General features: G+C 46.7%; 1 protein-coding gene across 4 annotated transcripts in view; it reads left to right on the top strand.

Moving 5' to 3' along the window:
- LOC134353816 (inactive serine protease PAMR1-like) overlaps nucleotides 1-27,666 on the top strand; it is a 147,947-nt gene that overhangs the window by 37,874 nt on the left and 82,407 nt on the right. For 3 of the 4 annotated variants that reach the window (XM_063062241.1, XM_063062243.1, XM_063062244.1), the window contains exons 2-4: nucleotides 12,960-13,136; nucleotides 14,288-14,413; nucleotides 19,953-20,067. In XM_063062241.1, coding sequence (XP_062918311.1) covers nucleotides 12,960-13,136; nucleotides 14,288-14,413; nucleotides 19,953-20,067 — 418 coding nt within the window. Of the gene's footprint in view, nucleotides 1-3,555; nucleotides 3,662-12,959; nucleotides 13,137-14,287; nucleotides 14,414-19,952; nucleotides 20,068-27,666 lie in introns of those variants that run through there. The other variant, XM_063062242.1, reaches the window with a different exon arrangement.

Consider the following 27,666-nt stretch of genomic DNA (forward strand, 5'->3'; position numbering starts at 1 on the left):
AGGGAGTGAATGTCGGTGTCACTGAGGACGGGGAGTGAGTGTCGGAGTCACTGGGGGATGGGGCGTGAGGGTCGGTGTCACTGGGGGATGGGGAGAGAATGTCGGTGTCTCTGGGGACGTGGAGTGACTGTCTGTGTCACTGGGGGACGGGGAGTGAGCGTCACTGTTACTGGGGGACGGGGTGAGAGTGTCGGTGTCTCTGGGGACGTGGAGTGACTGTCTGTGTCACTGGGGGAAGGGGAGTGAGTGTCGGTGTTACTGGGGGACGGGGTGAGAGTGTCGGTGTCACTGGTGGATGTGGAGTGAGTGTCGGTGTCACTGGGGGACGGGGAGTGAGTTTCGGTGTCACTGTGGGATGGGGAGAGAGTGTTATTGTCACTAGGGACAGTGAGTGAATGTCGGTCTCACTGGGGGACCGGGAGTGAGTGTCTGTGTCACTGGGGTTGGGGAGAGAGTGTCGGTGTTTCTGGGTACCGGGGACTGTGTGTCGGTGTTACTGGGGGACGGGGAGTGAGTGTTGGTGTCACTGGGGCACAGGGTGAGAGTGTCTGTGTCACTGGGTGATGGGGAGTGACTGTCGGTGTCACTGGGGGACCGGGAGTGAGTGTCGGTGTCACTGGGGGACGGGGAGTGAGAGTTGGTGTCACTGGGGGACAGGAAGTGAGTGTTGGTGTCATTGGGGGACACGGAGAAAGTGTCGGTTTCACTAGGGATGGAGTGAGTGTCGGTGTTACTGGGTATCGGGGACTGAATGTTGGTTTCACTGGGGGACAGGGTGAGAGTGTCTGTGTCACTGGAGATGGGGAGTGAGTGTCGGTGTCACTGGGGGACGGGGAGTGAGAGTTGGTGTCACTGGTGGATGTGGAGTGAGTGTCGGTGTCACTGGAGGACGGGGACTGAATGTTGGTGTCACTGGGGGACAGGGTGAGAGTGTCTGTGTCACTGGGGGATGTGGAGTGACTGTCGGTGTCTCTGGGGGACAGGGAGAGAATGTCGGTTTCACTAGGGGTTGGGGAGAGAGTGTCGGTGTTACTGGGGGACAGGGTGAGACTGTCGGTGTCACTGGGGGACAGGGAGAGAATGTCAGTTTCACTGGGGGACGGGGAGTGAGTGTCGGTGTCTCTGGGGACGGCGAGTGAGTGTCAGTGTCACTTGGTGATTGGGAGAGAGTGTCGGTGTCACTGGGGGATGGGGAGTGAGTGTTGGTGTCACTGGGGGACACGGAGAAAGTGTTGTTTCACTAGGGATGGAGTGAGTGTCAGTGTCACTGGGGGATGGGGAGTGATTGTCGGTGTCACTGGGGGACGGGTAGTGAGTATCAGTGTCACTGGAGATGGGGAATGAGTGTCGGTATCACTGGGGACGGGGAGTGAGTTCCGGTGTCACTGGGGGACGGGAAGTGAGTGTCAGTGTCACTGGGGGACAGGGAGAGAGTGTCGGTGTTTCTGGGGGACGGGAAGTGAGTGTCAGTGTCACTGCAGGACAGGGAGAGAGTGTCGGTGTCACAGGGACAGGGAGAGAGTGTCGGTGTCACTGGGGCACAGGGAGTGAGTGTCAGTGTCACTGGAGGACAGGGAGAGAGTGTCGGTGTCACTTGGGGACGGGGAGTGAGTGTCGGTGTCACTGGGGCACAGGGAGTGAGTGTCAGTGTCACTGGGGGACAGGGAGAGAGTGTCGGTGTCTCTGGGGATGGGGAGAGAGTGTCGGTGTCACTGGGGAAGCGGAGAGAGTGTCCGTGTCATCGGTGGATGGGAAGTGAGTGTCGGTGTCACTGGGTGATGGGGAGTGAGTGTCGGTGTCACTCTGGACGCGGAGAGAGTGTCCGTGTCACTGGGGTACGGGAATTGAGTGTCGGTGTCACTGGGGACAGGGAGAGAGTGTCGGTGTCACTTGGGGACGGGGAGTGAGTGTCGGTGTCACTGGGGGACAGGGAGTGAGTGTCAGTGTCACTGGGGGACAGGGAGAGAGTGTCGGTGTCACTTGGGGATGGGGAGTGAGTGTCGGTGTCACTGGGGGACAGGGAGAGAGTGTCGGTGTCACTTGGGGATGGGGAGTGAGTGTCGGTGTCACTGGGGGACAGGGAGTGAGTGTCAGTGTCACTGGGGGACAGGGAGAGAGTGTCGGTGTCACTGGGGGATGGGGAGTGAGGGTCGGTGTCACTGGGGGATGGGGAGAGAATGTCGGTGTCTCTGGGGACGTGGAGTGACTGTCTGTGTCAATGGGGGACGGAGAGTGAGTGTCGGTGTTACTGGTGGATGGGGTGAGAGTGTCGGTGTCACTGGGGGACGGGGAGTGAGTGTCGGTGTCACTGGGTGACGAGGAGTGAGTGTTGGTGTCACTGGGTGATGAGGAGTGAGTGTCGGTGTCACTGGGTGACGAGGAGTGAGTGTTGGTGTCACTGGGGGATGTGGAGTGAGTGTCGGTGTCACTAGGGGACAGGGAATGAGTGTCAGTGTCACTGGGGGATGGGGAGTGAGTGTCGGTGTCACTGGGGGACGGAGAGTAAGTGTTTGTGTCACTTTGGGATGGGGAGTGAGTGTCGGTGTCACTGCGGGATGGGGAGAGAGTCTCACTGTCACTGGGTGACAGGAGAGTGTGTCGCTTTCAGTGGGGTATAGGGAGTGAGTGTCGGTATCACTGGGGGATGGGGAGGGATTGTCGGTGTCACTGGGGGATGGGAGGGAATGTCAGTGTCACTGGGGATGGGAGTGAGTGTCGGTGTCACTGGGGGATGGGGAGTGAGTGTCGGTGTCACTGGGAGATGGGAGTGAGTGTCGGCGTCACTGGGGGATGGGGAGTGAGTGTCGGTGTCACTGGGGGATGGGAGTGAGTGTCGGTGTCACTGGGGGATGGGGAGTGAGTGTCGGTGTCCCTGGGTGATGTGGTGTGACTGTCGGTGTTACTGGGGGATGGGAGTGAGTGTCGGTGTCACTGGGGGATGGGGAGTGAGTGTCGGTGTCCCTGGGTGATGTGGTGTGACTGTCGGTGTTACTGGGGGATGGGAGTGAGTGTCGGTGTCACTGGGGGATGGGGAGTGAGTATCGGTGTCACTGGGGGATGGGAGTGAGTGTCGGTGTCACTGGGGGATGGGGAGTGAGTGTCAGTGTCACTGGGGGATGGGAGTGAGTGTCGGTGTCACTGGGGGATGGGGAGTGAGTGTCGGTGTCACTGGGGGATGGGAGTGAGTGTTGGTGTCACTGGGGGATGGGAGTGAGTGTCAGTGTCACTGAGGATGGGGAGTGAGTGTCGGTGTCACTGGGGGATGGGGAGTGAGTGTCAGTGTCACTGGGGGATGGGAGTGAGTGTCGGTGTCACTGGGGGATGGGGAGTGAGTGTCAGTGTCACTGGGGGACAGGGAGTGAGTGTTGGTGTCACTGGGGGATGGGAGTGAGTGTCAGTGTCACTGAGGATGGGGAGTGAGTGTCGGTGTCACTGGGGGATGGGGAGTGAGTGTCAGTGTCACTGGGGGACGGGGAGTGAGTGTTGGTGTCAGTGGGTTTGGGGGGTGGGTAGTGGTATCTTTCGGTCTGGGGAGGTGTTGTGTAATGGTAGAGTGGCTCATGTCACCTTTGAGAGTTGCTTACCAGTTTACTTTCAATGAGGAGTTCTGAATCGTCTTTGTTTTGGATGTGGGTGGCATGCAGACTCTCCAGTAAACCAGGTAATTTTTACTGCAGACTGTTGTTTTCATGATGACTATTACAAATGCAGATTACTTTTTAATTTAGAGGTCATCTGTATTTTTTCCGAGATTAATTTTCCCCGTAGGATTTAACTGTTGTCCAATTAAGTTTAGCTTGAGAGTACTTAATTAAATCTATTTTCATTTCGAGTGGCTGAAGTGTAAAATATAATTGCATCTTGATGAGATGCAAACTTACCAAAGCACATCTGAGTTTTTGACCGTGCGGAGAATTCTGCACTCCAATTCAGCAGCAGTCAGAGTGGGCCATCCAGTCAACAGCGAAAGTTTAAAGTTCAGAGAAATTTTACTATCAACGTACATATATGTATCATCTGCAACCGTGAGATTTGTTTTTTTAGCAGGCATACACTGTAAATGCAAGAAACCTGATTGAAGTAATGAAGGATCGCATCAACAGGGCAGACTACTGCCAAAGTGCTAAGGAGAGGAAACTGTGTAAATCGAATAGAAAAAAATAAGCAATAAATATCAAGATACGAGCTAAATTTTCCTTGAACTTGAGACCATAGGTTGTGGGAACATTTAAATGATGAGGCCTGTGAGGTTGAGTGACGTTATCCCCTCTAGTTGAACAGCCTGATATTTGAAGGGTAGTAACTGTTCCTGAACCTGGTGGTGTGAGTCCCAAGGTTCCTGTACCTTCTTCCTGATGGCAGCAGTGAATGGAGAGCATTGTCTGGGTGTTAGGGTTCACTGATGGTGGATGATGCCTTCTTGCAACTGTGCTGTATGTAGATGGACTCAGTGGTGGGGAGGGCTTTACCCGTGATAGACTGGACAATAACCACTACTTTATGTAGGATTTTACATTAAAGGGAATTAGTGTTCCCATACCAGGCTGGATGCAACCAGTCAACCACACATATAGGGAAGTTTGTCAAAGTTTTAGATGGCGTGCTGAATCTTTGCAAATTTGAAGGAAGTGGAGGTGCTACTGTGCTCTCTTTGTAATGACACTAATCTGCGGGGCCCAGGACAGACCCTCTGAAATGATAAGAGTAATAATTCGTGTGTTTACAGCTCCTATCATCAGATCCTCAGTGAATCGCCAGCCTCTGAGTTCCTGACCTCACAAAATGTTCTCACCACCGATAAAGGAATATGATAGAATATTTTTGATTTTTGACTGCTTTGCTCAGCAAAATTTAGATTCTGATCTGTCTTTGTCAGATCCCTCTCCAAATCACCGAGACAGTCAATTGAATGAAAGTGCATTCAGGATTAGGTGACATGTAGACAGCTGTGGGTAAACATAGAGCCAGGAATGAGTTAGCGCAGAGTAATTATAGGCTGACAATGTGGGCCGTATTGGTCTACGTTATGTTCTGCATTGGTTCATTGTGCAGGGAACATGGACCTATGACATGTTGAGTCATTGTATATGGTGTGCTAGTTATTGGTCTCTATGCATTGGTTTGATGTGTTGTTATTGATTGGTGATTCATTAAGAAATGGTTTATTATGTGTTGGGTATTTTTGCTTTTGTCATTGAAGTTAATCTCTTCCTTGGGTGACATAAATTTATAATGATTTCAGGATTGAACTACACCTCTTCAGAAATTTGAAGATGCTTTAACTTTATCACTTACCTGCTATACTTTGGATTTGTCATGCCAATGTACTGACCCACACTTCATCACCCAAGTTCAAGGCCTTCAAGGTGTTCACCTATCATCCTTCCCAAATCCAACTCCAATCCTTTGACTTGAAGTTCCTGACTTCCTATCCAACTCAAAGCTTAGAATTGTGCATCCTCTCATTAAGGTCCCATAAACTCCTTCTCACTGACCTCTTCTAATAAATCATTGGCCCACCCTTTTGAACCACTGGTCATAGGTCCAACCAACCCAGCACCTCCCATGTAATGAGTGCAGGACTCCATTACCTTGTGGGTGCCTCTTGGTTCAAGTCCAACCCATGATATCCCACTATTGACCCCCAAGTACTCCCTGATCTAGGACATTCCTAACTTCCTGTGTTGTAGTCTGAATGAGACCAACAAGAGAAAGAAAGTCTTTCACCTTGTATGAGGGTATTCCAGTTCCACCTGATGCCCCAGAACTCAGATACCACTTCATGTGTTGGCTCAGGAGTAAAATGCCCATGGATGCACTGAACCATAACTTGTAAACCTTCTTCAAGGGCACCCTCATTGAACATTGAGTGGGCTTTGATTACTGGAGAAAACTTGAAGTGTATACAGTCTGTGAGGTACAACGAACAATTCACTCAGTTACAGTCAGTTTATTGTAAACCTACCCTGACTTGAACTGCAGATGTCTAATTTGCTACATTCCTAAACCATCCTACTGGTAAACTCATTTGACATTTTTGGTTTGTGTGAGAAATTTCTCCTGGAATATTCTCAAAACAAATCCAGAGGGAAGAGCAAGAAACGGCCCAAAATGATCAGCAGAGCCCAGCATTTTGGTTATGGTAATCCTTTACCTCATAACTCAGCAGACTGGCTTTTATTGGAATCCGCTCAATTTGAGTTTCCAGCAAGTATTACACTTGTACGTCAGCTATCCTGCCACATTTTGGGTGGGCTACACCAGGAGTGGGTAGTTTTGGGAGTCAGTTTCAGAGTCTGGTTTGTCCTGTGGGCCTGCAGTGGGTGTCATCTTCAATGCCTCAATGGGTTCTAAGCCTTGGAGATATGTTAGAACATAAAATATATACGATAGAGCACAAGAATAGGCTCTTCAACCAATTATGCCCAGAAGGTCATAATACCACCAGTCACAGGAGGAGAATTAGGCCATTCGGCCCATCAAATCACACCTTTAGCTTTCTGATCCTATGAACACTGTGCCAATTAACAAGCTCAAGTAACAATCCAGAGATTAATACCTTTTTGCTTTTGCATTTTGATTGTCTAGCTGCTGAAATTCCCTCCACAGAATCTCCTTCCCTGTTCTTCCCAAGTTGTTGGTACCCACATGGACCATGACAACTGGGTTGTTCTCCTCCCACTCTGTGCAGACTACACTAGCCATAATACCAACTCAAGCCAATCCCATTTGCCTATACATGGTCTATATCCCTCCACCCTCTGCTTGCTTATGTGCCTATCTAACTGACAGTCTATGTTCCAAGCCTACACAGGTATCACTTCCCAAATCTTCCTACACTATGTTGACGACTGCATTGGTGCTGCTTTCTGCACCCATGCCGAGCTCATTGATTTAATCAACTTTGCCTCCAACTTCCACGCTGCTCTCAAATTTATCTGGCTCATTTTCAACATCTCTTTCCCTTTCTTGACCTCTCTGTCTCCATCTCTGGAGACTGTCTATTTATGGTATCTTTTATAAACTCACTGACTCTCACAGTTATCTGGACTATACCTCTTCCCACCCTGTCACTTGTAAAATGTTATTCCCTTCTCTCAATTCTTCTGTCTCCGCTGCATCTGCTCTCAGGATGAGGCTTTTCATTCCAAAACTGAGAAGTCCTCCTTCTTCAAAGAAACGGGCTTCCCTTCCTCCACCATCAACGCTGCCCTCACCCGCATCTCTTCCATTTCATGCACATCTGCCCTCACCTTATCCTCCACCCACCCTACGAGGGACAGGGTTCCTCTTGTCCTTACCTACCACCCCACGAGTCTCAGTGTCCAGCTCATTATTCTCGTAACTTTCACAGGGATCCCACCACCAAGCACATCCTTCCCTGTCCCTATTTTCCGCTTTCCACAGGGATCGCTCCCTACATGACTTCCTTGTCCACTTGTCCCTCCCCATTGACCTCCCTCCTGGCACTTATCCTTGCAAGTGCCATACCTCCCCCCTCACCTTCTCCCTCACTACCACTCAGGGCCCCAAGCAGTCCTTCCAGGTGTGGGAACACTTCACCTGCATGTTGGGTCATCCACTGCATCCGGTTCTCCTGGTGTGACCCCCTGTATTTCGGTGAGACCCGACATAGATTTGGAGTCCACTTTGTTGAGCATCTTCACTCCGTCCGCCACAGAAATCGGGATCTCGCAGTGGCCAACCATTTCAATTCTACTTCCGATTCCTTTTCCGACATGTCAGTCCATGGCCTCCTCTACTGGCGCAATGAGGCCACACTCAGGTTAGAGGAGCAGCAACGCCTTATATTCTATCTGGGTAGCTCCAACTAGATGGCATGAACATCATCATCTTGAGCTTCCAGTAACTGCCAACCCCCCTCCCCCACGTCACCATTCCCCATTCCTGTTTCCCTCTCTCACTCTCTCTCCTTACCTGCCCATCACCTCCCTCTGGTGCTCCTCCCCTTTCCCTTTCTTCTGTCCTCTCCTACCAGATACCCCCTTCTCCAGCCCGTTGTCTCTTTCACCAAACAACTTCCCAGCTCTTTACTTCACAATTCCCCCCCACTCCCAGTTTCACCTATCACCTACCACCTTGTGCTTCTTCCTCCCCTCCCCCCACCTTCTTATTCTGACATTTCCCCCCCTCCTTTCCAGTCCTGACGAGGGGTCGCAGCCCAAAGCATCAAGTGTTCACTCTTCTCTATAGATGCTGCCTGGCCTGCGGAGAGCCTCCAGCATTGTGTGTGTGTATAGTACGTTCCTAATGCAACAAGAGATGGACTGTTAAGAGTTGACCTCAGCAAAAGCATTCAGGTGTCAAACAAAAGAGCTTATATTTCTGTAGAACTTCACATTCTTCTCTCAGGATTCCCCAAAGTTTTTCAGTCAGTGGGATCCCTTTGATGTATGTCTGCTGATGTATGATCGATCAATGTAAGAAAGGTGGCAACAGTTCAAGAAGGCAGCTCTTGGGAATGGGCAATGAATGTTGGCCTTGCCAATGAGGCATCCCGCTTGGTGGCGCAATAATATCAGCACCGGACTCTGGAGCGAAGGTTCCGAGTTCAACTCCAAGCTGGGTTGAGCGTCGAGCTAGCAACTCGGCCCCGTAAAGACAAGAATAGCTTGCTACAGAAACACTGTCATAAGATGGTGCTCCAATAACTCCACTGCTGAGTTAAGGGCTATTCTTCTTCTCCTTTGCCAATGATGCCCACGTTCTGAAGCTTAATAAAAGATGTCAGGCTTAGTAATTACCTTTTTAGCAAAAAAATGCTGCGTGGGTGGTGCACCATTTTGTGCTGCTTTCTCACAGCTCCCAGGATCCAGATTTGATCCTGACCTCTGGTGCACAATTCCCCTATGGCTGAGTGAGCGCTCTATCCCTGTTTCAAAGATGTTTGTAGGTTATTTGGCCACTGCAACTTACCAATCAGTGTTGGGGGTGGATAGGCATGTAAGAGGGTTATGTTGCAGGGCTATAGGGAAATATAAAGGGTAGGGGGCTGATAGAATTGATCCACTTGGAACTGAAATGGACTTAATAGATCAAATTGTCTCCTTAAGAAACAAAGATGAATATTGGCAGCATCATGGTCTAGCCGTGAAAAGACATGTTGATAAAGTTCTATCTTCACAGGTTTTCTTGTTCATTGCTATAATGAAGGGAGTTACTGACAGTGGCAGTTCTGATGTTGGAAGTGGGATGACAGAGAAGATGGTAGGATAATCCTGTCAATAGCAGTGAATGCAGTGCTCACATTCTCAATGTATGGAGTCCACACTTTCTGATGCTCTTCAGTTGATATACTTGCCCTGTCATAGAATAGTACAATACAGTACAACCTTTTCAGCCCACGATGTTGTGTCAACCTACTCCAAGATCACTTCCCTCATACATAGCCTTCTATTTTTCTTTCAAGCATGTGCCTATCTATGAGTCTCTTAAACGTCCCTGATGTATCTACCTCTATCACCACCTCTGGCAGTGCAACCAAGCACTTGCCACTCTCTGTGTGAAAAAAAAACTAACCCCTGACATCACCACTCTATTTTCTTCCAAACACCTTAAAAGTATTCCTTCTCATATTAGCCATTGCTGGCCTAGGAAAAAGGGACTGGCTGTCAATTCTATCTATGCCTCTTATCATCTTGCCCACCTCTATCAAGTCACCTCTCATCCTCTTTTGCTCCAAAGAGAACAGCTCTTGCTCTCTCCATCTTTCATTATATGACATGCTCTCTAATCCAGGCAGCATCCAGGTAAATATTCTCTGCATCCTCTCTAAAACTTCCGCATCCTTCCTATAATGAGGCAACCAGAAAAGAACACAATACTCCAAGAATGGACCAAACAGAGCTTTAAAGGCCTGCAACACTACCTTGTTACTCTGGAACTCAAGGCCCTGATTAATGAAGGCCAACATGCCATCTGCCTTCTTAACCACCCTATCAACTTGCGTGGTAACTTTGAGGGATCTACGGATGTGGATTCCAAGATCCCTCTGTTCCTCCCTACTGCTAAGAATCCTGTCATTAACCTTGTACTCCATCTTCAAATTCACCCTATGAAAGTGTATCACTTCATACTTTACTGGTTTGAACCAACAGAATAGGACCTGTGCTGATCAGGGTCGACCATGGGATTTGTATCCTAGTTGTCTTCGCAAGCTGGCTGCTCCACTCCACGCACCCATGAATTCAGAGGAATGGCAGAGACCAATATAGTTTGTCACCAGCGGAGTCGCTGGAGTTGCCAGTCAGCATTGAACTCAATGTAGGACTGCCTTAGGGACTCCAGCTTCAGATTTTCCCTCAGGGTTCACTCCCAAAGCATTCCCCATGAGTGGGTATAGCTGTAAGGTGGTGGAGATTTGAGATCAGAGTTTTCCTTCTCCTAGATGAGCTGCCAACCACGGCTGATAGGCTTCCTCTGTCTGAAGCAACAGGTTTTAAGGCACCAGTAACCCACCTTTTCCCCTGTCAGTAGAAACGGTTCCTTCACATGTGGATTTTGTTGTCAGAGGCTGTTTGAGGTGTATGCCATTGGGAGCATTTACTAGGTAGTGGGACCTTATCTCCATTACCTCCTCCAGCTATGACAACCTTAAGGAGCCTTTTTATTGTACCAATAGATCTTACCCTTACAGGTTTAGCCTTCTTTAAGACTCAGTCTCACCACATGGATTCCTATTAACATTGATTGCTGCAGAGTGATGTCCGTCTATTTTGGCATAATCACTCTCCAGGAACAGGCAAATTTGGTTTAACCCCCTGAACCTATTCTACCAACCTCAGAAATAGCCGTTAATCTACTCTCCCAAAGAAAATCAAATGTCAGCACTGGAGGTTTTAAATGACCAATAAAATCCACTATTATGTCTTTCTGTTTGTCCGTATGAAAAAAAGTGTTTCCAAATGAAATGCGGACTTCACTTTTCAGGGTGGATCCGCTGCCTCTGAATGTCACACTAGAATATCTCCTTTTTTAAACAAACTACAAAAGCTTATTTACACAACAAATACACAAAGTACAAACATTAAGTATTTACAAAACAGTGAATAATAAATTCAAATTAAAATATGATTATGTTCTACTGTTTATAAAACAGTCAATTCCCTGGGGGGGCCCACTGTTCCCGGAATTATATTTTTACAAAACTATAGAAGTTTATTTACATTACAAATATACAAGGTACAGACATTCAGTATATACAAGACAGTGAGTACATTCAGATTAACGGCTAGTAGAGAATTAATACCCTAGGGGGCCAACCGCTCCCGAAGGTCCCCCAGTGTGCCCTTTGCAACCGTATGCTCCCTCTCTAAGGACAGTCAGGCACCAAAATATCCTTGGAAAAGGGACATGCAGTCGGCCAGGATGGGTCCTTCCACTTTCCGCTGCCTCAGACCCGAGAATGCCCGTAAATGAGGAGTGCGGGACTGAAATGCAACCAGAACCGCAACAGCAGCCCCTTCAGAAACTCAAAGAGGGGCTGCAACCTCTGACATTCCATAGGATCATGGTACACTGCCTCCTCCCGCCCACAGAATGGACAGGTGCACGGGGTGTCGGTGAACCTGCTGTACGGGACTGCCCAATACAACACCTTCCACGCCAGGTCCCCAGTGTACAGGGGAAGCACCCCTGTGTAAAGAGACTTCCACGGGGGACCCCCTCCGCTGCCAGATGGTAACACGGACCGCCAAAGGGGAGTCAGGCCGGCAGATGAAGGCAAGGGAGTGAAAGGTGTGCAGGAATAGCCCGTACACGAAACACGTTGGAGTGTCACGGTGGGCATCCCCGTGAAACAGCTCACGTGGTACACGACCCTCTCCACTTCCCCGAGTCTCTTCGACACCGACCCTGATAGGATTGGGGGGCTAGCTCCCCTCGCTGCTAGAGCACCCTGAATGGACGGGATGAGATGAGACCTCATACCCTCAACAGCTCCTGGTAAAGCCGAGGCCATTCCCTCAAAGCGGCACGGCGCGGCAGACGCTGTTGGCTGGGAGCTCCGTGCCCTCGGTGGAGAAAGTGCGTGGCCAGCACATGCCATCTCGGAGGGTGGTCACTGTACAGGAGGCACCGCAGGGTCCTGATGCCAGCTGGGTGAGCACACACACCAATGACTGACCACTCTCTGCGACTGGAGGTCACAGGACCGCACACAGACCCAACGGCCGGTTGCCTCAGACGTCCACCAGCCTCTTCTGGGTCCTGGAGACGAAAGAAGCGGGCGGCACTAACGTAATCAGATGGTACAGATCAGCTTGGCGACCAGCTGATCTATAACTAATGCCTTCCCTGGTATCAGATTGCCCGAAGGAGGCCTAACCAGCGTCCCAGCCAGGCCTTCTCCATCGAGCTCAGGTGGACCTCCCCGAGCAGAGGAGATGTGTGGTGCTTCACGCGAAAGGTCTCGACCCCTCCGGTAGGAAGTACGCCTGCCACTGACCCACCCAGAGGCCCGCACATTTTTCCCAGTTGACCCGACCGCGAAGACCTGCTGCAGTCTCGCACCCTCTGCAAGTCGACAGGTCAGTGACCACTAGGAGGCCGTCGCCGGCGTCAACCGAAAGGGCGGCCTCCATGTCTGGTTTGCGTCGAACCAAACCCGTTAACCTGTTACGGAGCAGGCACAGCAATGGCTCCACATGGGGCACCCCTGATGTATCTCCTCCCGAAGCTCAAGGACCCATTAACCTTAACAAGGCACTCCGCAGCAATGTACAACAGTCGGACGCGGGCCACATAACGGGGCCCGACATTTTGTTGTTCCTTTTCGCGCCTTGTGGCGCATTGGGTGCCTTTTTTTTGCCTGATACATCCTCCTCATCCAGAAGGTATCAATCTGTAGCAAACTGTCATTTACACCTATTATTATAACATAAAGGACCATTTAATGTGACACATATTAACAGTCTCTGTCCTTTTTCTTCCACTTCCAGGATATACTCTCATCAACGAGGACTGCCCAGGGGCAGAGTGGAATATCATGTGTCGGGAATGCTGTGAGACAGATCAGATTGAGTGCACGTGTCCTGGAAAACAGGACGTTGTGGGCTACTCTGTCCCGTGTTGCCGTAATGAGGAAAATGAATGCGACTCTTGTCTGATTCACCCAGGTAAGGCTGAGTTTCCCAGTGCATTGAGAATGATTGTCCAGCCATTAGATGATTTGTAACACACACCCCGCAAAAAAAAAATCAGTTGTGGAAGATTTGTAAATCTTTCCAATCCATGTACCTGCCCAACTATCATTTAGAAATTGTAATCGTATCTACCTCAACAAATTCCTCTGGCAGCTCATTCCACATACATACCAACACTTGCGTAAAAGAAAAGTTACATCTCAAGTTTCTATTCAATCTTTCCCCTCTCACCTTAATCTCCAGCTTTTGATTCCCCAACCCTGGGAAAATGACAGGTTGTATTCACCCTGTCCAAGCCCCTCATGTGAGATAAGATTGTACTTTATAATGCTTTTTTGACTCTCCATGTTAGACTCACACATATTACGCGGTCAGTTGTAGCAGATTACGGAAAGCGGTTAGCGTCAGAAATGGTCAACATAGTGGCAAGCCTTTCAGCCCAAGGAGCTCTGCTGCTCCGTATCCATCATGAGTTTCACAATTTCTTACCCTCAGCACCCTTTTTGAAAATAATCCTCTCTGTAAAGATAAATTTCCTTCACTTCTCCCCCTCTCCTCCCTCTCCTCCTCCCTCAACCCCTCCCCCTCCTCTCCCCCCCAATCTAGACCTCACAATCTAGCTCATTCTGTCCTTATTATCTGTCTACACTGCACTTTGTAGCTGTAACACTTTATTCCGCATTCTGTTATTGATTTCCCTTGTACAACCTCAATGTACAGATGTGATGAGATGATCTGTATGGATGGCATGCAAAACAGAGTTTTTCACTGTACCTCAATACACATGACAATAAAAAATATCAGTTAATTTACCACCTTCCCTTTCATCTTCTATATATGTGCACTTTGTTCCAAGTTGTACAATCATGCAATTTTTAGCTCTTCATAAACACCTCTATCTAATCATCAAATGGCCTATGTTCTAGAAACCACTGACCACTTCTTTGGGTCTTTGCACTTATTTCTTTCTATATCAGGAAGCATCTGCACCGTGATTTATTTATTGGCATAACATTTCTCATGCAGTACAACTCCAGACTTTATTCTCTTCAGATCCCTGACTCAAGCTTCAGATGAGGTGATGTCCCAGAGCAAATTTTGAACATTGTTTGTTTATGTTGCAGGGTGTGTCATCTTTGACAACTGCAAGAAGTGTAACAATGGCTCCTGGGGAACTCTGGATGATTTCTACATCAAAGGGGCTTACTGCTCTGAATGCCACACTGGCTGGTCAGGAGGAGACTGTCTTAGTAAGTGATGTTGAGGACACCTTGTATTCATCTTACATCTGGCTACCATTCTGAAGGAAAAGGGTTGTGTCCATAACTAGCTGAAAGGTGCTTTTTGAACTCGGAATGCTAATGAGACATTGCATCTGGAACTTCCACAAGGCCATTGCACGAGTACCTTGCAATTCTATCACTGAGGTGCACAAGCTCCTGACAATCACATAAATGAATAGCAAGTACAGTGAGGGTGAAGTAAAGAATACTGAATGCTGGGAATATTCAAGAGGTCAGGCAGCCTTCATGGAGGGAGCAATAGAGTTGGAGAGCAAGATTCTGCTTTCTGACCGTCAGCTAGAACGGGAAAGGTCAGGGACATAACAGGTTTGTCGGATCCTTATTATTTTTCTGATCCTTAATGGGTGGTCTAGAATGGCGAGGAGTCTTAATTTTTTACAGTCTTTTATTTTAAAGCTTAAACAAGGATACAGACATTTGAAACTAAGTGAAGAGCTGAGAAACAAAGCAGAGATTCAAGAAAAAGAAAAAATGGAGCCTCTGAAAAATCCATCACCTTTATAATCCAGATAACAGAAATCCTTTGGATATAAATAAACCAATCAATGGTTGTGCAATCATAGCACATGGGTAATGTGCTAACACTTAGCCAATGAAAAATGAGAAAGGTGATGAACTATTATGTAACTGCGATACTGCTTCCTGCCAGTAAGTGGGGACGAACCAGCACATACTATGGAAAAATATGTGAGTTTGTTAAAGTACAAATCATGACTGAACTGCGACATTAGTCTTACATTAATTCATCTAACATCTTATAAGAAGTATTAACACAATGGATTCCAACAGGCTTTAAATAAATAAATAATGTGCACATGCGCCGGTCATGCATGCAGCCTGTTACAGTCGCTCCGTCTAGTTTTCTTACCTTTCTTACTTTTTAAACTTAGGCTATTTGTTGTATTTTTTTTTCACGGTAGCACGTTGAAGCTGCACCCTCTCTAACATGCTGGTGGAGAGAGTTTTATTTGGGTTTTTAGCGCTGGAAATAGTTACATTCGGACACGTCTCATCAGCGGGGCAGCAGTATGGTCGCATTGTTTATTCCAGGGACCAGCTGATTGCCCTTATGCCGGCCGGTTTAGAGAACAGAGCGGCGGACACCCCGGCTGAAATCTGGATTTTTAATCAATTTCCCCCAGGATCAATAAAGTATGACTATGACTATGAAATTCAGAAGTCATGAAAAGAGGAAGTAGGGATAATGGGGAAGATCAGTGATCAAGAGGAGGAAGAATGTACTAAATAATGAAAAGTATGATGGTGCAGGGCAAAAATGGCTGGTAATGTACGGAAGCATGGAGTTACTGGGAAGCCCACGTGACTGGTGTCTCTGTCCCTTTGTCTCAAGAGACCAGTCTACATCCCTGGTTATTGGTTCCTGTGGGCTGTATATATAATCCCATGCAACCTCAGTATAAATGCCTGAGCTCCCAACACTTCCATGGGCTTTCAGATCTTAAGGTCTCGATGTCCATTTCTAGGATCGAATATGTGTATAAATCTCAACAGATCTGTCTGGTTTTTGGGATTTCAGTGCCCTGTCCTCCTTGATGCCAGCGTTTATTTGTCCCTGTCTCTGACTTTGTGATGTTTCTGACTGATTTTGTGATCTTCCCACTCATGATGCTCTCACCTCAAGTTTAAAATCTAAGTGTGTCATTCCTGCATTCTGGGATGAGAGGAAACTCTTCATTGTAGAATATATCATTTTCTAGGTGTGGAATATATCTTGGGTAAGCAAACATTTAGAAACTGGAGTGTCTAGTTGTATCTACTTCTCATGCCTGCTGCTTAAAGTATTCACCTGCTTCTCACTTAGGAACTGATATTGTTTCAGTGTTGTTTTCAGCTCCTGCCCCTCAAGTTAGCCTGTTACTTTCTCTTAAACCCCACCCTGCCTGATCAGTCCATTCCAGATTTGTGTGTTGTCCAGATTCTTTCTGCCTGATGAGTCTTCTTACATGAAAATGCAGATTCACCCATGCCAAATTATGCAATGAATTTTCTCCCCTCTTATTTACTTCAGTGTTTGTTAAACTTTGTATTTTGCTAACATAGAAACGTAGAAATCTACAGCACGTTTCAGGCCCTTTGGCCCACGATGTTGTGCCGACCATGTAACCTATTCTAGAAACTGCCTAGAATTTCCCTACCGCATAGCCCTCTATTTTTCTAAGCTCCATGTACCTATCTAAGAGTCTCTTAAAAGACCCTATTGTATCTGCCTCTATCACCGTTGCTGGCAGAGAATTCCACACACCCACTACTCTGTGTGAAAAACTTACCTCTGACATCCCCCTTGTACCTACTTCCAAGCACCTTAAAACTATGTCCCCTTATGTTAGCCATTTCAGCCCTGGGAAAAAGCCTCTGGCTATCTACACGATCCATGCCTCTTATCATCTTCTACACCTCTATCAGGTCACCTCTCATCCTCCTTTGCTCCGAGGAGAAAAGGCAAACTTCACTCAGCCTATTCTCATAAGCCATGTTCTCCAATCCAGGCAACATCCTTGTAAATCTCCTCTGCACTCTTTCCTGTAGTGAGGAGACCAGAACTGAACTCAATACTCCAAGTGGGGTATAACCAAGGTCTTATAGATTTAACATCACCTCATGCTTCTTGAACTCAATCCCACGATTGATGAAGGCCATCACACCATATGCCTTCTTAACAACACTGTCAACCTGTGCAGTAGCTTTGAGTGTCCTATGGACATGGACCCCAAGATCCCTCTGATCCTCCACTCTGCCAGGAATCTTACCATTAATATTATATTGTCTTCAAATGTGACCCACTGAAATGAACCGCTTCACACTTATCTGGGTTGAACTCCAGCTGCCACTTCTCTAACCAGTTCTGCATCCTATCGATGTCGCACTGCAACCTCTCACAACCCTCCAGACTATCCACAACACCCACAACTTTTGTGTCATCAGCAAACTTACTAACCCACCCTTCCACTTCCTCATCCAGGTCATTTATAAACATCACAAAGGGGGAGGGGTCCCAGAACAGATCCCTGCGGAACACCACTGGTCACCATCCTCCATGAAGAATATTGAACCATCTACAACCACCCTTTGCCTTTTGTGGGCAAGCCAATTCTCGATCCACAAAGCAAAGTCTCCTTGATCCCATGCCTCATTATCTTCTGAATGAGCCTTGCATGGGGAACCTTATCAAATGCCTTACTGAAATCCATACACACTACATCCACCTTCATCAATATGATGCCCTAATTAAGGCTTTGGCTCATTCTTGTTAATATGCGACTGAATTTCTGTTCTCCTTTAACTAGCCTGTTTCTCCTCTCCTACCACCAACTGTGAAACTGTTCTTGCACTTCCACACTAACTCCATTTCCTTTTCAATTTAAACTGTCAGTTTTTTACTCCTACTGGATGTGTTGGTCATAGGAACCAAGGATGTGCTGACTCTCCCAGGTTAAGCTATTTATCTGCATGTTACAGTTGTATAAATCTTTGGTTAGGCCTCACCTGGAGAGGCACAGATACAATAGACATAATCTTTCTCCCAGGGTGGAAATGTCAAGTACCAGGAGACATGCATTTACAGTGAGTGGAATTTTAAAGGGATTATGTGGGACAAGTTTTTTTCCTCAGAGTGGTTGGCACCTGGAACATCTGCCAGGGCAGCAGCAGAAGCAGATACAATACTGGTGCTCAAGAGGCTGTTAGATGCTCACGTGAAAGGAGCTTATGTACAGGGAGAAGAGATTTAGTTTAACTCGGGATTGTGTTTGGTGCAGATATTGTGGATAGAGGGCCTGCTGTTCTGCTGTGCTCTACGTACATCCAGTCCCCTCGGTTAACGTCTCACTTGCATTTCCCTCAGTAAAGTTAGTACTCAGCATCCACGTCCTTTAGGTTACCTGGCCATTGCATTCACTTATTATAAAACTGGCACTCTGCATACACTTCCATGGCTACGTGCTACTCTAAGGCCACTCCCTCTGGTTAAAATGACACACTCTTACCATACACCCTAGTGAAGCAGGTATTTTACATTCATTTCCATTAGAGCATTAGAGACAGAATCAAGAGTAAGTTGGGTGGTCAGTGCTCACATCCAGTAAATTCTGCTTCTCACTTCTATGCCCAGTCCCCATCTGAAAACACTCAGTGGCTGCAGTCTGCATTGGAGACTTGCAAAGATTTACAGCCCTCTGAGTAAAGGAGTTTTCCCTTGTCTGCAAAACGCTCCCCATTCTAACTAGACATAAGCTTACTTATCCCATCAACTTGTCTCTGGTAACCACAGTATTGTTTATTTGGTCTCCCATAGATCTGGCAAATGATTTCTGTAATTCCGGTGATCAATCACTCGCCTCTATTCAGTTCAGCTTTCCAGGATAAATACTGATGAAAAATAACTGTATGAAGTAGTGAGCTAATAGGATCTCAACATGAGTTTTTTTTTAAAAGTGGAAACAGCTGGCAAAGTACTCAAACCCATAAATATTAAAACGAGAAGATGTGATTTGGGGTACTCAGAGATACGGTTGGGGAACAGTGAGACGGGAGTTAAGGGTGGGGGTAATGTAAGGAGGGGAGGGTGTCATAATGAGGAAGATGGGTAAAGTAGCGAAAAGTGAAGTTCAGAAGCAAGAGCAGTGTGATGGAAAAGTATGCTGGCTGCTGTAGTATGTGCATTTGATCTACCACAACTGCCAAGGATGACAATCAACTACTCTTGAGAGGAAGGGAATTATCACTCCGAGCAGAGCCCTATGAATTGAACGTCACTTCAAAGATAAAATTGAGCACCAAGCTGAGAAACTACATCTCGATGGTATGCAGTGAGGGATGATGGAGGTGGGATCTGCCAGTTCAGCGGTCAGATCATAGCACTGGTGACAGAGCAGAGTGATGGTGTTAACAACTGGATGCTGGGGACAGAGTCATAGATTCAGAGTCATATAGCACAGAAACGGACCCTTCGGCCCACCAAAACCGTGCTGCCCTTTTTGACCAAATAAACATGTAACTCTACGTGGTTCCAGATGGTGGAGTACATGCTTTAGACCTCTGTTTCACGCTGTCATGCTGAAACATGGCTCTCAGTGACTGTGGCAGCAGTTTCAGTTTGAATGGTGCATGGACGCCTGCCCAATGAATTTTGTATAAGTGGTGTCCATATGTTGCAAACCAATTGCTGCCAATACACATTTGGTTCCTCTGTATTTGCAATGTATGTACAGGACCCAGAAGCAATCTTCTGTTGTTCCTCTAAGGAGCAGTAGACAATAGATTGCTTTGAGAAAATCACATTCTGATTAAAATCTAACACGCAGCCCTCATGGATCCAGAACTACACAATAGAATTTCTGAGCTGTTACAGAAATGCAAATTGTGATCATTAGTTAAGTGTTGCTTAGTTTACAAGAGGGAAGAACACACGTTGAAATGTAAGTTATGCAGAACTCTGAAGAGTTTTGATGCTTTTTTCTGTTTCTAGAATGTGGAGCTGTAATGAATGCTTCAAGAGGACATATTATACTAGAAGGATATCCCAGCAACTCTCGCTGTGAATGGATGGTAACAGTGAATCCTAATTTTGCTATTGAGTTAAGGTAGGATGAATGTATTATATATAGCTTTGGACTTCTGTATTGTGTTCTAAGCTTTAATAAGCCTGATTCTTTTATTCACTTCAGGATGAGATTTTCAATGTCAAGGCCAGCATTTATGTGCTGAGCAAAACTGCCCCTGACAAGGTGGTGGCATCTGTCTTCTCAAACCACTGCAATTCTCCTGATGAAGCTACTCTCATGTTGCAGTTAGGGAGAGGGCTCCATGATGGTGATGTGAAGGTCCAGGTTCCTCCAAGCCAGTTAAGGCCATAAGTCCATAAGGTATAGAAGCAGAATTAGGACATTTGGCCCATCAAGTCTGCTCCACCATTTCATCATGGCTGATCCATTTCCCCCTCAGTGCCAATCTCCTGCCTTCTCCCCGTACCCTTTCATGCCCTGAATGACCAAGAATCTATTATATTCTGCTTTAAGTATATCCAATGTCTTGGCTTCCACAGCTGCCTGTGGCAACGAATTCCACAAATTCACCATTCTCTGGCTAAAGAAATTCCTCCTCATCTCCATTCAAAAAGGACGCCCCTCTATTCTGACGCTGTGTCCTCTGGTCTTTGGAAAAGCATCCTCTCCATATCCATTCTTTCAAGGCCTTTCAATATTTGATAGGTTTCAATGAGGTCTCTACTCAGTCTTTTGAATTCCAATGAGTACAGGCCCACAGCCATCAAACGTCCCTCATATGATCAGTCTTTCAGTCCTTGAATCATTTTTGTGAACCTCCTCTGGACCCTCTCCAATGTCAGCACATCGTTTCTTAGGTAAGGGGCCCAAAACTGTTCACAATACTCCAAGTGAGGCCTCACTAATGCTTTATTAAACCTCAGCATTATCTCCTTGCTTTTATATCCTAATCCTCTTGAAATGAATGCTGACATCGCATTTGCCTTCCTCACCACCGACTCAACCTGCAAGTTAACTTTTATAGAATCCTGCACAAGGACTCCCAAGTTCCTTTGCACCTCAGATTTTTGATTTCATCTCCATTTAGAAAATAGTCCATGCTTTATTTCTTCTAGCAAAGTGCATGACAATACGCTTCCTGACACTGTATTTCATCTGCCATTTCTTTGCCTATTCTCATCTGTCTAAATCCTTCTGTAGCCTCTCTACCTCCTCAAAACTACCTTCCCCTCTACCTATCCATGTATCATCCACAAACTGGGCTGTAAAGCCATCAATCCCATCATCCAAAACACCAAATTCTCTGCAGATGCTGTGGTCAAAGCAACACACACAATACGCTGGAGGAACTCAGCAGGTCGGGCAGCATCCGTGGAAATGATCAGTCAACATTTTGGGCCGGAACCCTTCGTCAGGACTGAAGAGGGAGGGGGCAGAGGCCCTATAAAGAAGGTGGGGGGAGGGTGGGAAGGAGAAGGCTGGTAGGTTCCAGGTGAAAAACCAGTAAGGGGAAAGGTGAAGGGGTGGGGGAGGAGAAGCAGGGAGGTGATAGGCAGGAAAGGTGAAGAAGGAATACGGGAAAGCACAATGGATAGTAGAAGGAGGCAGAACCATGAGGGAGGTGATAGGCAGCTGGAGGAGGGGCAGAGTGACATAGGGATAGGGGAAGGGAGGGGGAGGGAATTACCGGAAGTTGGAGAATTCTATGTTCATACTAAGGGGCTGGATACTACCTAGACGGTATATGAGGTGTTGATCCTCCAACCTGAGTTTAGCCTCATCCTGGCAGTAGAGGAGGCCATGTATGGAGATATCCAAATGGGAATGTGAAGCAGAGTTGAAGAGGGTGGCAACTGGGAGATCTTGTCTGTTGTGGCAGACGGAGCGGAGGTGCTCGACAAAGCGGTCCCCCAATCTGCGTGTTGTGAGAATTCCATCATCCAAATCATTGTCATATAACATAAAAAGAATCGGTCCCAACACAGACCCCTGTGGAATACCATTAGTTACCGGCAGTCAACCAGAAAAGGCTCCCTTTATTCCAGTTTGCTTCCTGCCAATCAGCTAATGCTCCATCCATGCTAATATCTTCCCTGTAATGCCATGGGCTCTTAACTTGTGCCTCACGTGTGGCACCTTGTCAAAGGCCTTCTGAAAATCAAAGTAACAATATCCATCAGTTCTCCTTTGTCTATCCTGCTTGTTATTTCTTCAAAGACTTCTAAGAAATTTGTCAGGCAAGACTTTCCCTTAAGGAAACCATGCTAACTATGGCTTATTTTATCACATGTGTCCAAGTACCCTGAAACCACATCATTAACATTCGATTCCAACATCTTCCCAGCAACTAAGGTCAGACTAACTGGTCTATAATTTCTAGGAAGAGGTGCAGTCGACATTTCAGGCCGAGACCCTTCGTCAGGACTAACTGAAGGAAGAGTGAGTAAGAAATCTCTTACTAACTCTTCCTTCAGTTAGTCCTGACGAAGGGTCTCGGCCTGAAACATCAACTGCACCTCTTTCTAGAGATGCTGCCTGGCCTGCTACGTTCACCAGCAACTTTGATGTGTGTTGCTTGAATTTCCAGCATCTGCAGAATTCCTGTTGTTTGGTCTATAATTTCCTTTCTTCTCTCTCTCTCTCTTTGAAGAGTGGAGTGACATTTACAATTTTCCAGTCCTCTGGAAGCATGCCAAAGTCCAGTGATTCTTGAAAGATCATTACAAATGCCTCCACAATCTCTTCAGCCACCTTTTTCAGAACCCTGGGGCGTAGGCCAACTGGTCCAGGTGACTTATCTACCCTCAGACATTTCAGTTTCCCAAGCACCTTCTCCCTAGTAATGGCAACTTCACTCACTTTTGCCCCGAATCCCTCTAACTTCCAGCATACTGCAAGAGTCTTCCACAGTGAAGACTGATACAAAATATTTATTCAGTTCGTCCATTGTTATTCCTTGTTCCCCATTACTACCTCTCCAGCATCATTTTCCAGCATTCCAATATCTATTCTTACCTCTCTTTTACTCTGGAAAAAAACTTTTGATATCCCCTTATATATTATTGGCTTCCTTACCTTCATATTCCTTCCTTTCCTTCTTTATGATTTTTCTTTAGTTGCCTTCTGTTGTCTTTTAAAAACTTCCCAATCTTCCAACCTCCCACTGATTTTTTTGCTCTATTATATGCCCTCTCGTTGGCTTTTATGTTGGCTTTGATTTCTCTCATCAGCTATGGTTGCATCATCCTGCCTTTAGGATACTACTTTGGAATGTATCTATCCTGCCCCTTACAAGTTGCTCCCAGAAATTCCAGTCATTGCTGCTCTGCCATCATCCTTGCTAATGTTCCCTTCCAATCAATTTTGGCCAGCTCCTCTCTCATACCTCTGTAATTCCCTTTACTCTGCTGTTCTACTCATACATCTGACTTTAGCTTCCCCTTCTTAAACTGCAGAATGAATTCTATCATATTATGATCACTGGGCACTGGGGGTTCCTTTACCTTAAGCTCTCTAAGCAATTCCAGTTCCTTGCACAACATCGAATCCAGAATAGCTGATGCCCTTGTGGGCTCACCACGGGCTGCTCTAAAAAGCCATCTTGTAGGCATTTTACAAATTCCCCCTTTTGTGATCCAGCACCAACCTGATTTTCCCAATCTATCTAAATTGAAATCCCCCATGACTATTGTAACATTGCCCTTTTGACATGCATTTTCAATTTCTCATTGTCATTTGTAGACTACATCTTTACTATTGTTTGGAGGTATGTATATAACACCCACCAGGGTCTTTTTACTCTTGCTTTTTCTTAGCTCTGACACAATGATTGTACACCTTCCAGTCCCTGTCACCTCTTTCTAATGATTTGATTTCAATTTTACCTACAGAGCCACCCCACCCACTCAGCCTACCTGCCTGTCGTTTCAATACAATGTGTATCCTTGGATGTTAAGTTCTTAGCTATTATCTTCAGCCATGATTTAGTGGTGCCCACAATGTCATTTATGTCAATCTGTAACCGTGCTACAAGTTCATCTACTTTATTCCATATACTGCATGCATTTAAATATAACACCTTCAGTTCTGTATTCATCACCCTTTTCTATTTTGTCCTCCTTTTTACATTGCAACTCATCACTACTTTCAACCTCTGCTTGCTAGCTCTCTCCCTACACACTGCCTTTGTTTGTAAACCATCTACCCTATCCTCAACCCTATCACTTTGGTTCCCATCCTCCTGCCAAATTACTTCAAGCCCTCCCGAGCAACTCTAGCAAACCTGCCTGTATGGATATAGGATCCCCTGGGTTCAGGTGTAACCTGTCCCTTTGTATGCTCTCCAGAAGAGATCCCAATGACCCAGAAATCTGCAGCTTTCCCTGTGCACTAGTTCTTCCGCCATGCGTTCACCTGCCTATCATGCTATACATACCCTCACTGGCATGTGGCACAGGCAGCTATCCAGAGGTTATTACCCAGGAAGTCCTGCTTTTCAGCTTCCTACCTAGCTCCCTAAAATCTCTCTTCAGGACCTCCTCACCTTTCCTACATATATCATTGGTGCCACTATGTGCCAAGACTTCTGGCTGCTCACCCTCTCCCTTTAGAATGCCATGGACCTGATCCGAGACATTCCTGACCTTGGCACCATGGAGGCAACATGCCATCCTAGTGTCTCTATCGCGTCCACAGAATCTTGTCTCTCCTTTTCCAACTATGGAATCTCTTATTACTGCTGCAGTCCCCTTCGCCTCTCTTCTCTTCTGAGCCACAGCCCCAGAGACCCAGTCACTGTGGTGTCCCCTGATAAGTCATCCCCCTCAACAGTATTCAAAGTTGTGTATTGCCTTTCCTTCTCCTGACAGTCACCCACTTACCTGCCTCCTGCAACCTCGGGGTGACTACCTCCCTGTAGCTCCTATCTGTTACCCTTTCTCAGTCTCCTGCTTGAACTGAAGGTCATCGAGCTGCAGCTCCAGCTCCTTAACACATTCTCTGAGGAGCTGCATCTCAGTGCACCTGGTGCAGGTGTAGTTACTCGGGAGACTAGATGTCTCCCAGAATATCCACTGAATATTACAATAGCCCCTGGAGCCATTCTCACCGCACTAACTGTGCCCTAACAGAGAAGGAATGAAGAATAAAGGAGAAGAAACTTACCAGATAGTTACCTCACCCAGGCCAGATGAGCCAAAGTCACTCCAACTCTGGCCCATTCGCACAGTGGCCATTCCAACAGTGGCTGCTTTGCTTGCACCTGCCTTATTTTTATTCACCATCTCTGACACATCCTATTCACTGATATGGGGCAGTTCAACTCTGAAAACTGCCGCAAAGTGTTGCCTTTTTCAAACCTGGGCTGCAGTCCTAAATGAAATTGCTGCTGCTTCTTGCTGATTGGGCGCAGTCCAACAGTTTAGTGTGTGACTTGGAGAGGAGCTTGCCAAGAATGTTCCCAAGAATGCTATCCTTGTCAATTCTTGGAGATGAAGGGTGTGGATCTTGGAGATGTAATTGAACTGGGCTGGGAGAGTAACTGCCGTGTATTTTGTAGGTGGAGGGACTGCGAGCTCTTTCTGGGAGATAGAAGAATACCAGTCAAGCAGTCCACTTGTCATGCTTCTTGTGTGTTATTGGAACGGCGCTCGTCCAGGCTCTCCCACTCCTGACTTGTGGCTTGTAGATGGTAGAAAGGCTTAGGGGTGCCAGGAAGTGAGTCAATCATTCACCCAGGATATTGAGGGTGGAAGACTTCACTGATGGCAATGCCTCTCAAAGTGAAGAATGTGTGGTCAGAAGTATTTTCTGTTGCCATTCTTGTGAATGTTACCTGCCGCTTACTAGTTGTATATGGATATGGTCCTAGGCTTACTGCATGCAGGACATGGGCTGCTTCTTTTGTTGAGGATTGTTGAATGGAACTGAACATCATGCAATCATCCGTGAACATCCCCACATAGTTGAAAGGCCTAGATGGAATGGATGGGGGGAGGATGTTTCAAATACTGGGAGAGTGTAGGACCAGAGTACACAGCCTTAGAATAGAAGAACATCCCTTGAGAACAGATATGAGGTTGAGCTTCTTCACAGATTGGTGAATCTGTGGAATTCATTGCTCTAGACTGTTGTGGAGGCCAAATCACTGAGTATATTTATAAATAAAGATTGAGGAGGTCCTGATTGGTTAAGGGTGTCAAAAGTTACAGGGAGAATGGGGGTTGAGGGGAAAATAAATCAGCCATGATTGAATGATGGAGCACACCCAATGAGCTGGATGGTCTAAGTTCTGCTCCTATGACATGTAATGGAAGGAGGATGGTTGGGATCAGGATGTTGCTTTGTGGAATTCTGTGATATCAATGAGTATCACTCTTGCTTCACCTCTGGAGTTCTGCTCTTTGGTCTGTAATTGGATGTGATGAAGTCTGAAGCTAAGTGTTCATGACAAAATCCAATACGATGCATCGTACAGCACTTTGTTGGAGAGCATGGGCTGCTTGATAGCCCATTCCATTGCTTTGCTGATAGAATGTAGAATCTTAAAGTGTAGGAACTGCAATATCTGGCTGAACACGATGCCACTTTTCACTGAATGTGGTCCATTCACCATGAATTGCCACGTGTTGTCTAAGTACCTCTCAAATGTTGCTATTGTATCTGCTTCCACCACCTCCCCAGCAGCATGTTGCAGGCACCTAACATGCTACTTAAAAATGAAACTTGCCTTGTAAACTTTACCCTTTCACCTTAAAGTTCTGTCCTCCAGTACTTGATGTTTTTATACATTTATTACTTATTGATGGAGATAAAGTGTGGAGCAGGCCCTTCCAGCCCTTTGAGCCTTGCTGCCCAGCAACCCCTGATCTAACCCTGACCTAATCACAGGACGACTTACAGCCACCAGTTAACCTACCAACTGGGACGTCTTTGCACTGTGGGGGGAAACCGGAGCACCTGAAGGAAACCCAGGCAGTCATGGGGAGAACAACAGACAACGGTGGGAACTTACATGTGGGGTAAACAACTCTGACGATCTACCCTATCTACGCTTCTCATAATTTTATCAACCCTCAGTGCTCGATGCTCCAGAGAAACAGCCTGAGTTTGGTCTACCTCTTCTTATAGTTCGTACTCTCTAATCCAAGTAGCATCTTGGTGAGCTTCTTCTGTACCCTCTCCAAAAACTCCTGATTCTATCCTATGGCAACCAGTATCACACATAATCCTCCAAATACGGCCTGACCAAAGTTTCATACAGCTGCCCGACTTTACACACAACACCCGATTTAAGAAGGGAAACATACTGTACACCTTCTTTACGACCCTATACACTTGTGTTGCCATTGTGTTCCATTGTCCATGGAACTCCAGGATTCCTCTGTATATCAATGCTCCGAAGAGTCCCGACATTTACATTTGACCTCCCAAATCCAACCCCTCACATTTGTCCTGATTGAACTCCATCTGCTATTTCTCTGTCCGCATTTTCAAACTGGTCTGTATTCTGTTGATTGAGAGTGAACTGACCAGGGTAATTTGATTAGATTTGTCCTTTTTGTGGACACAACAAACCCAGACTATTTTCCACGTTGCTAGATGAACCCAGTATTGTAACTGTATTGGAGCAGCTTTGCTGGAGGCACAGCTCTGGCTGTAGAGAAAGCTTTCAACACC

This window comes from Mobula hypostoma, chromosome 11, assembly GCF_963921235.1.
Source record: "Mobula hypostoma chromosome 11, sMobHyp1.1, whole genome shotgun sequence".
NCBI lineage: Eukaryota > Metazoa > Chordata > Chondrichthyes > Myliobatiformes > Myliobatidae > Mobula > Mobula hypostoma.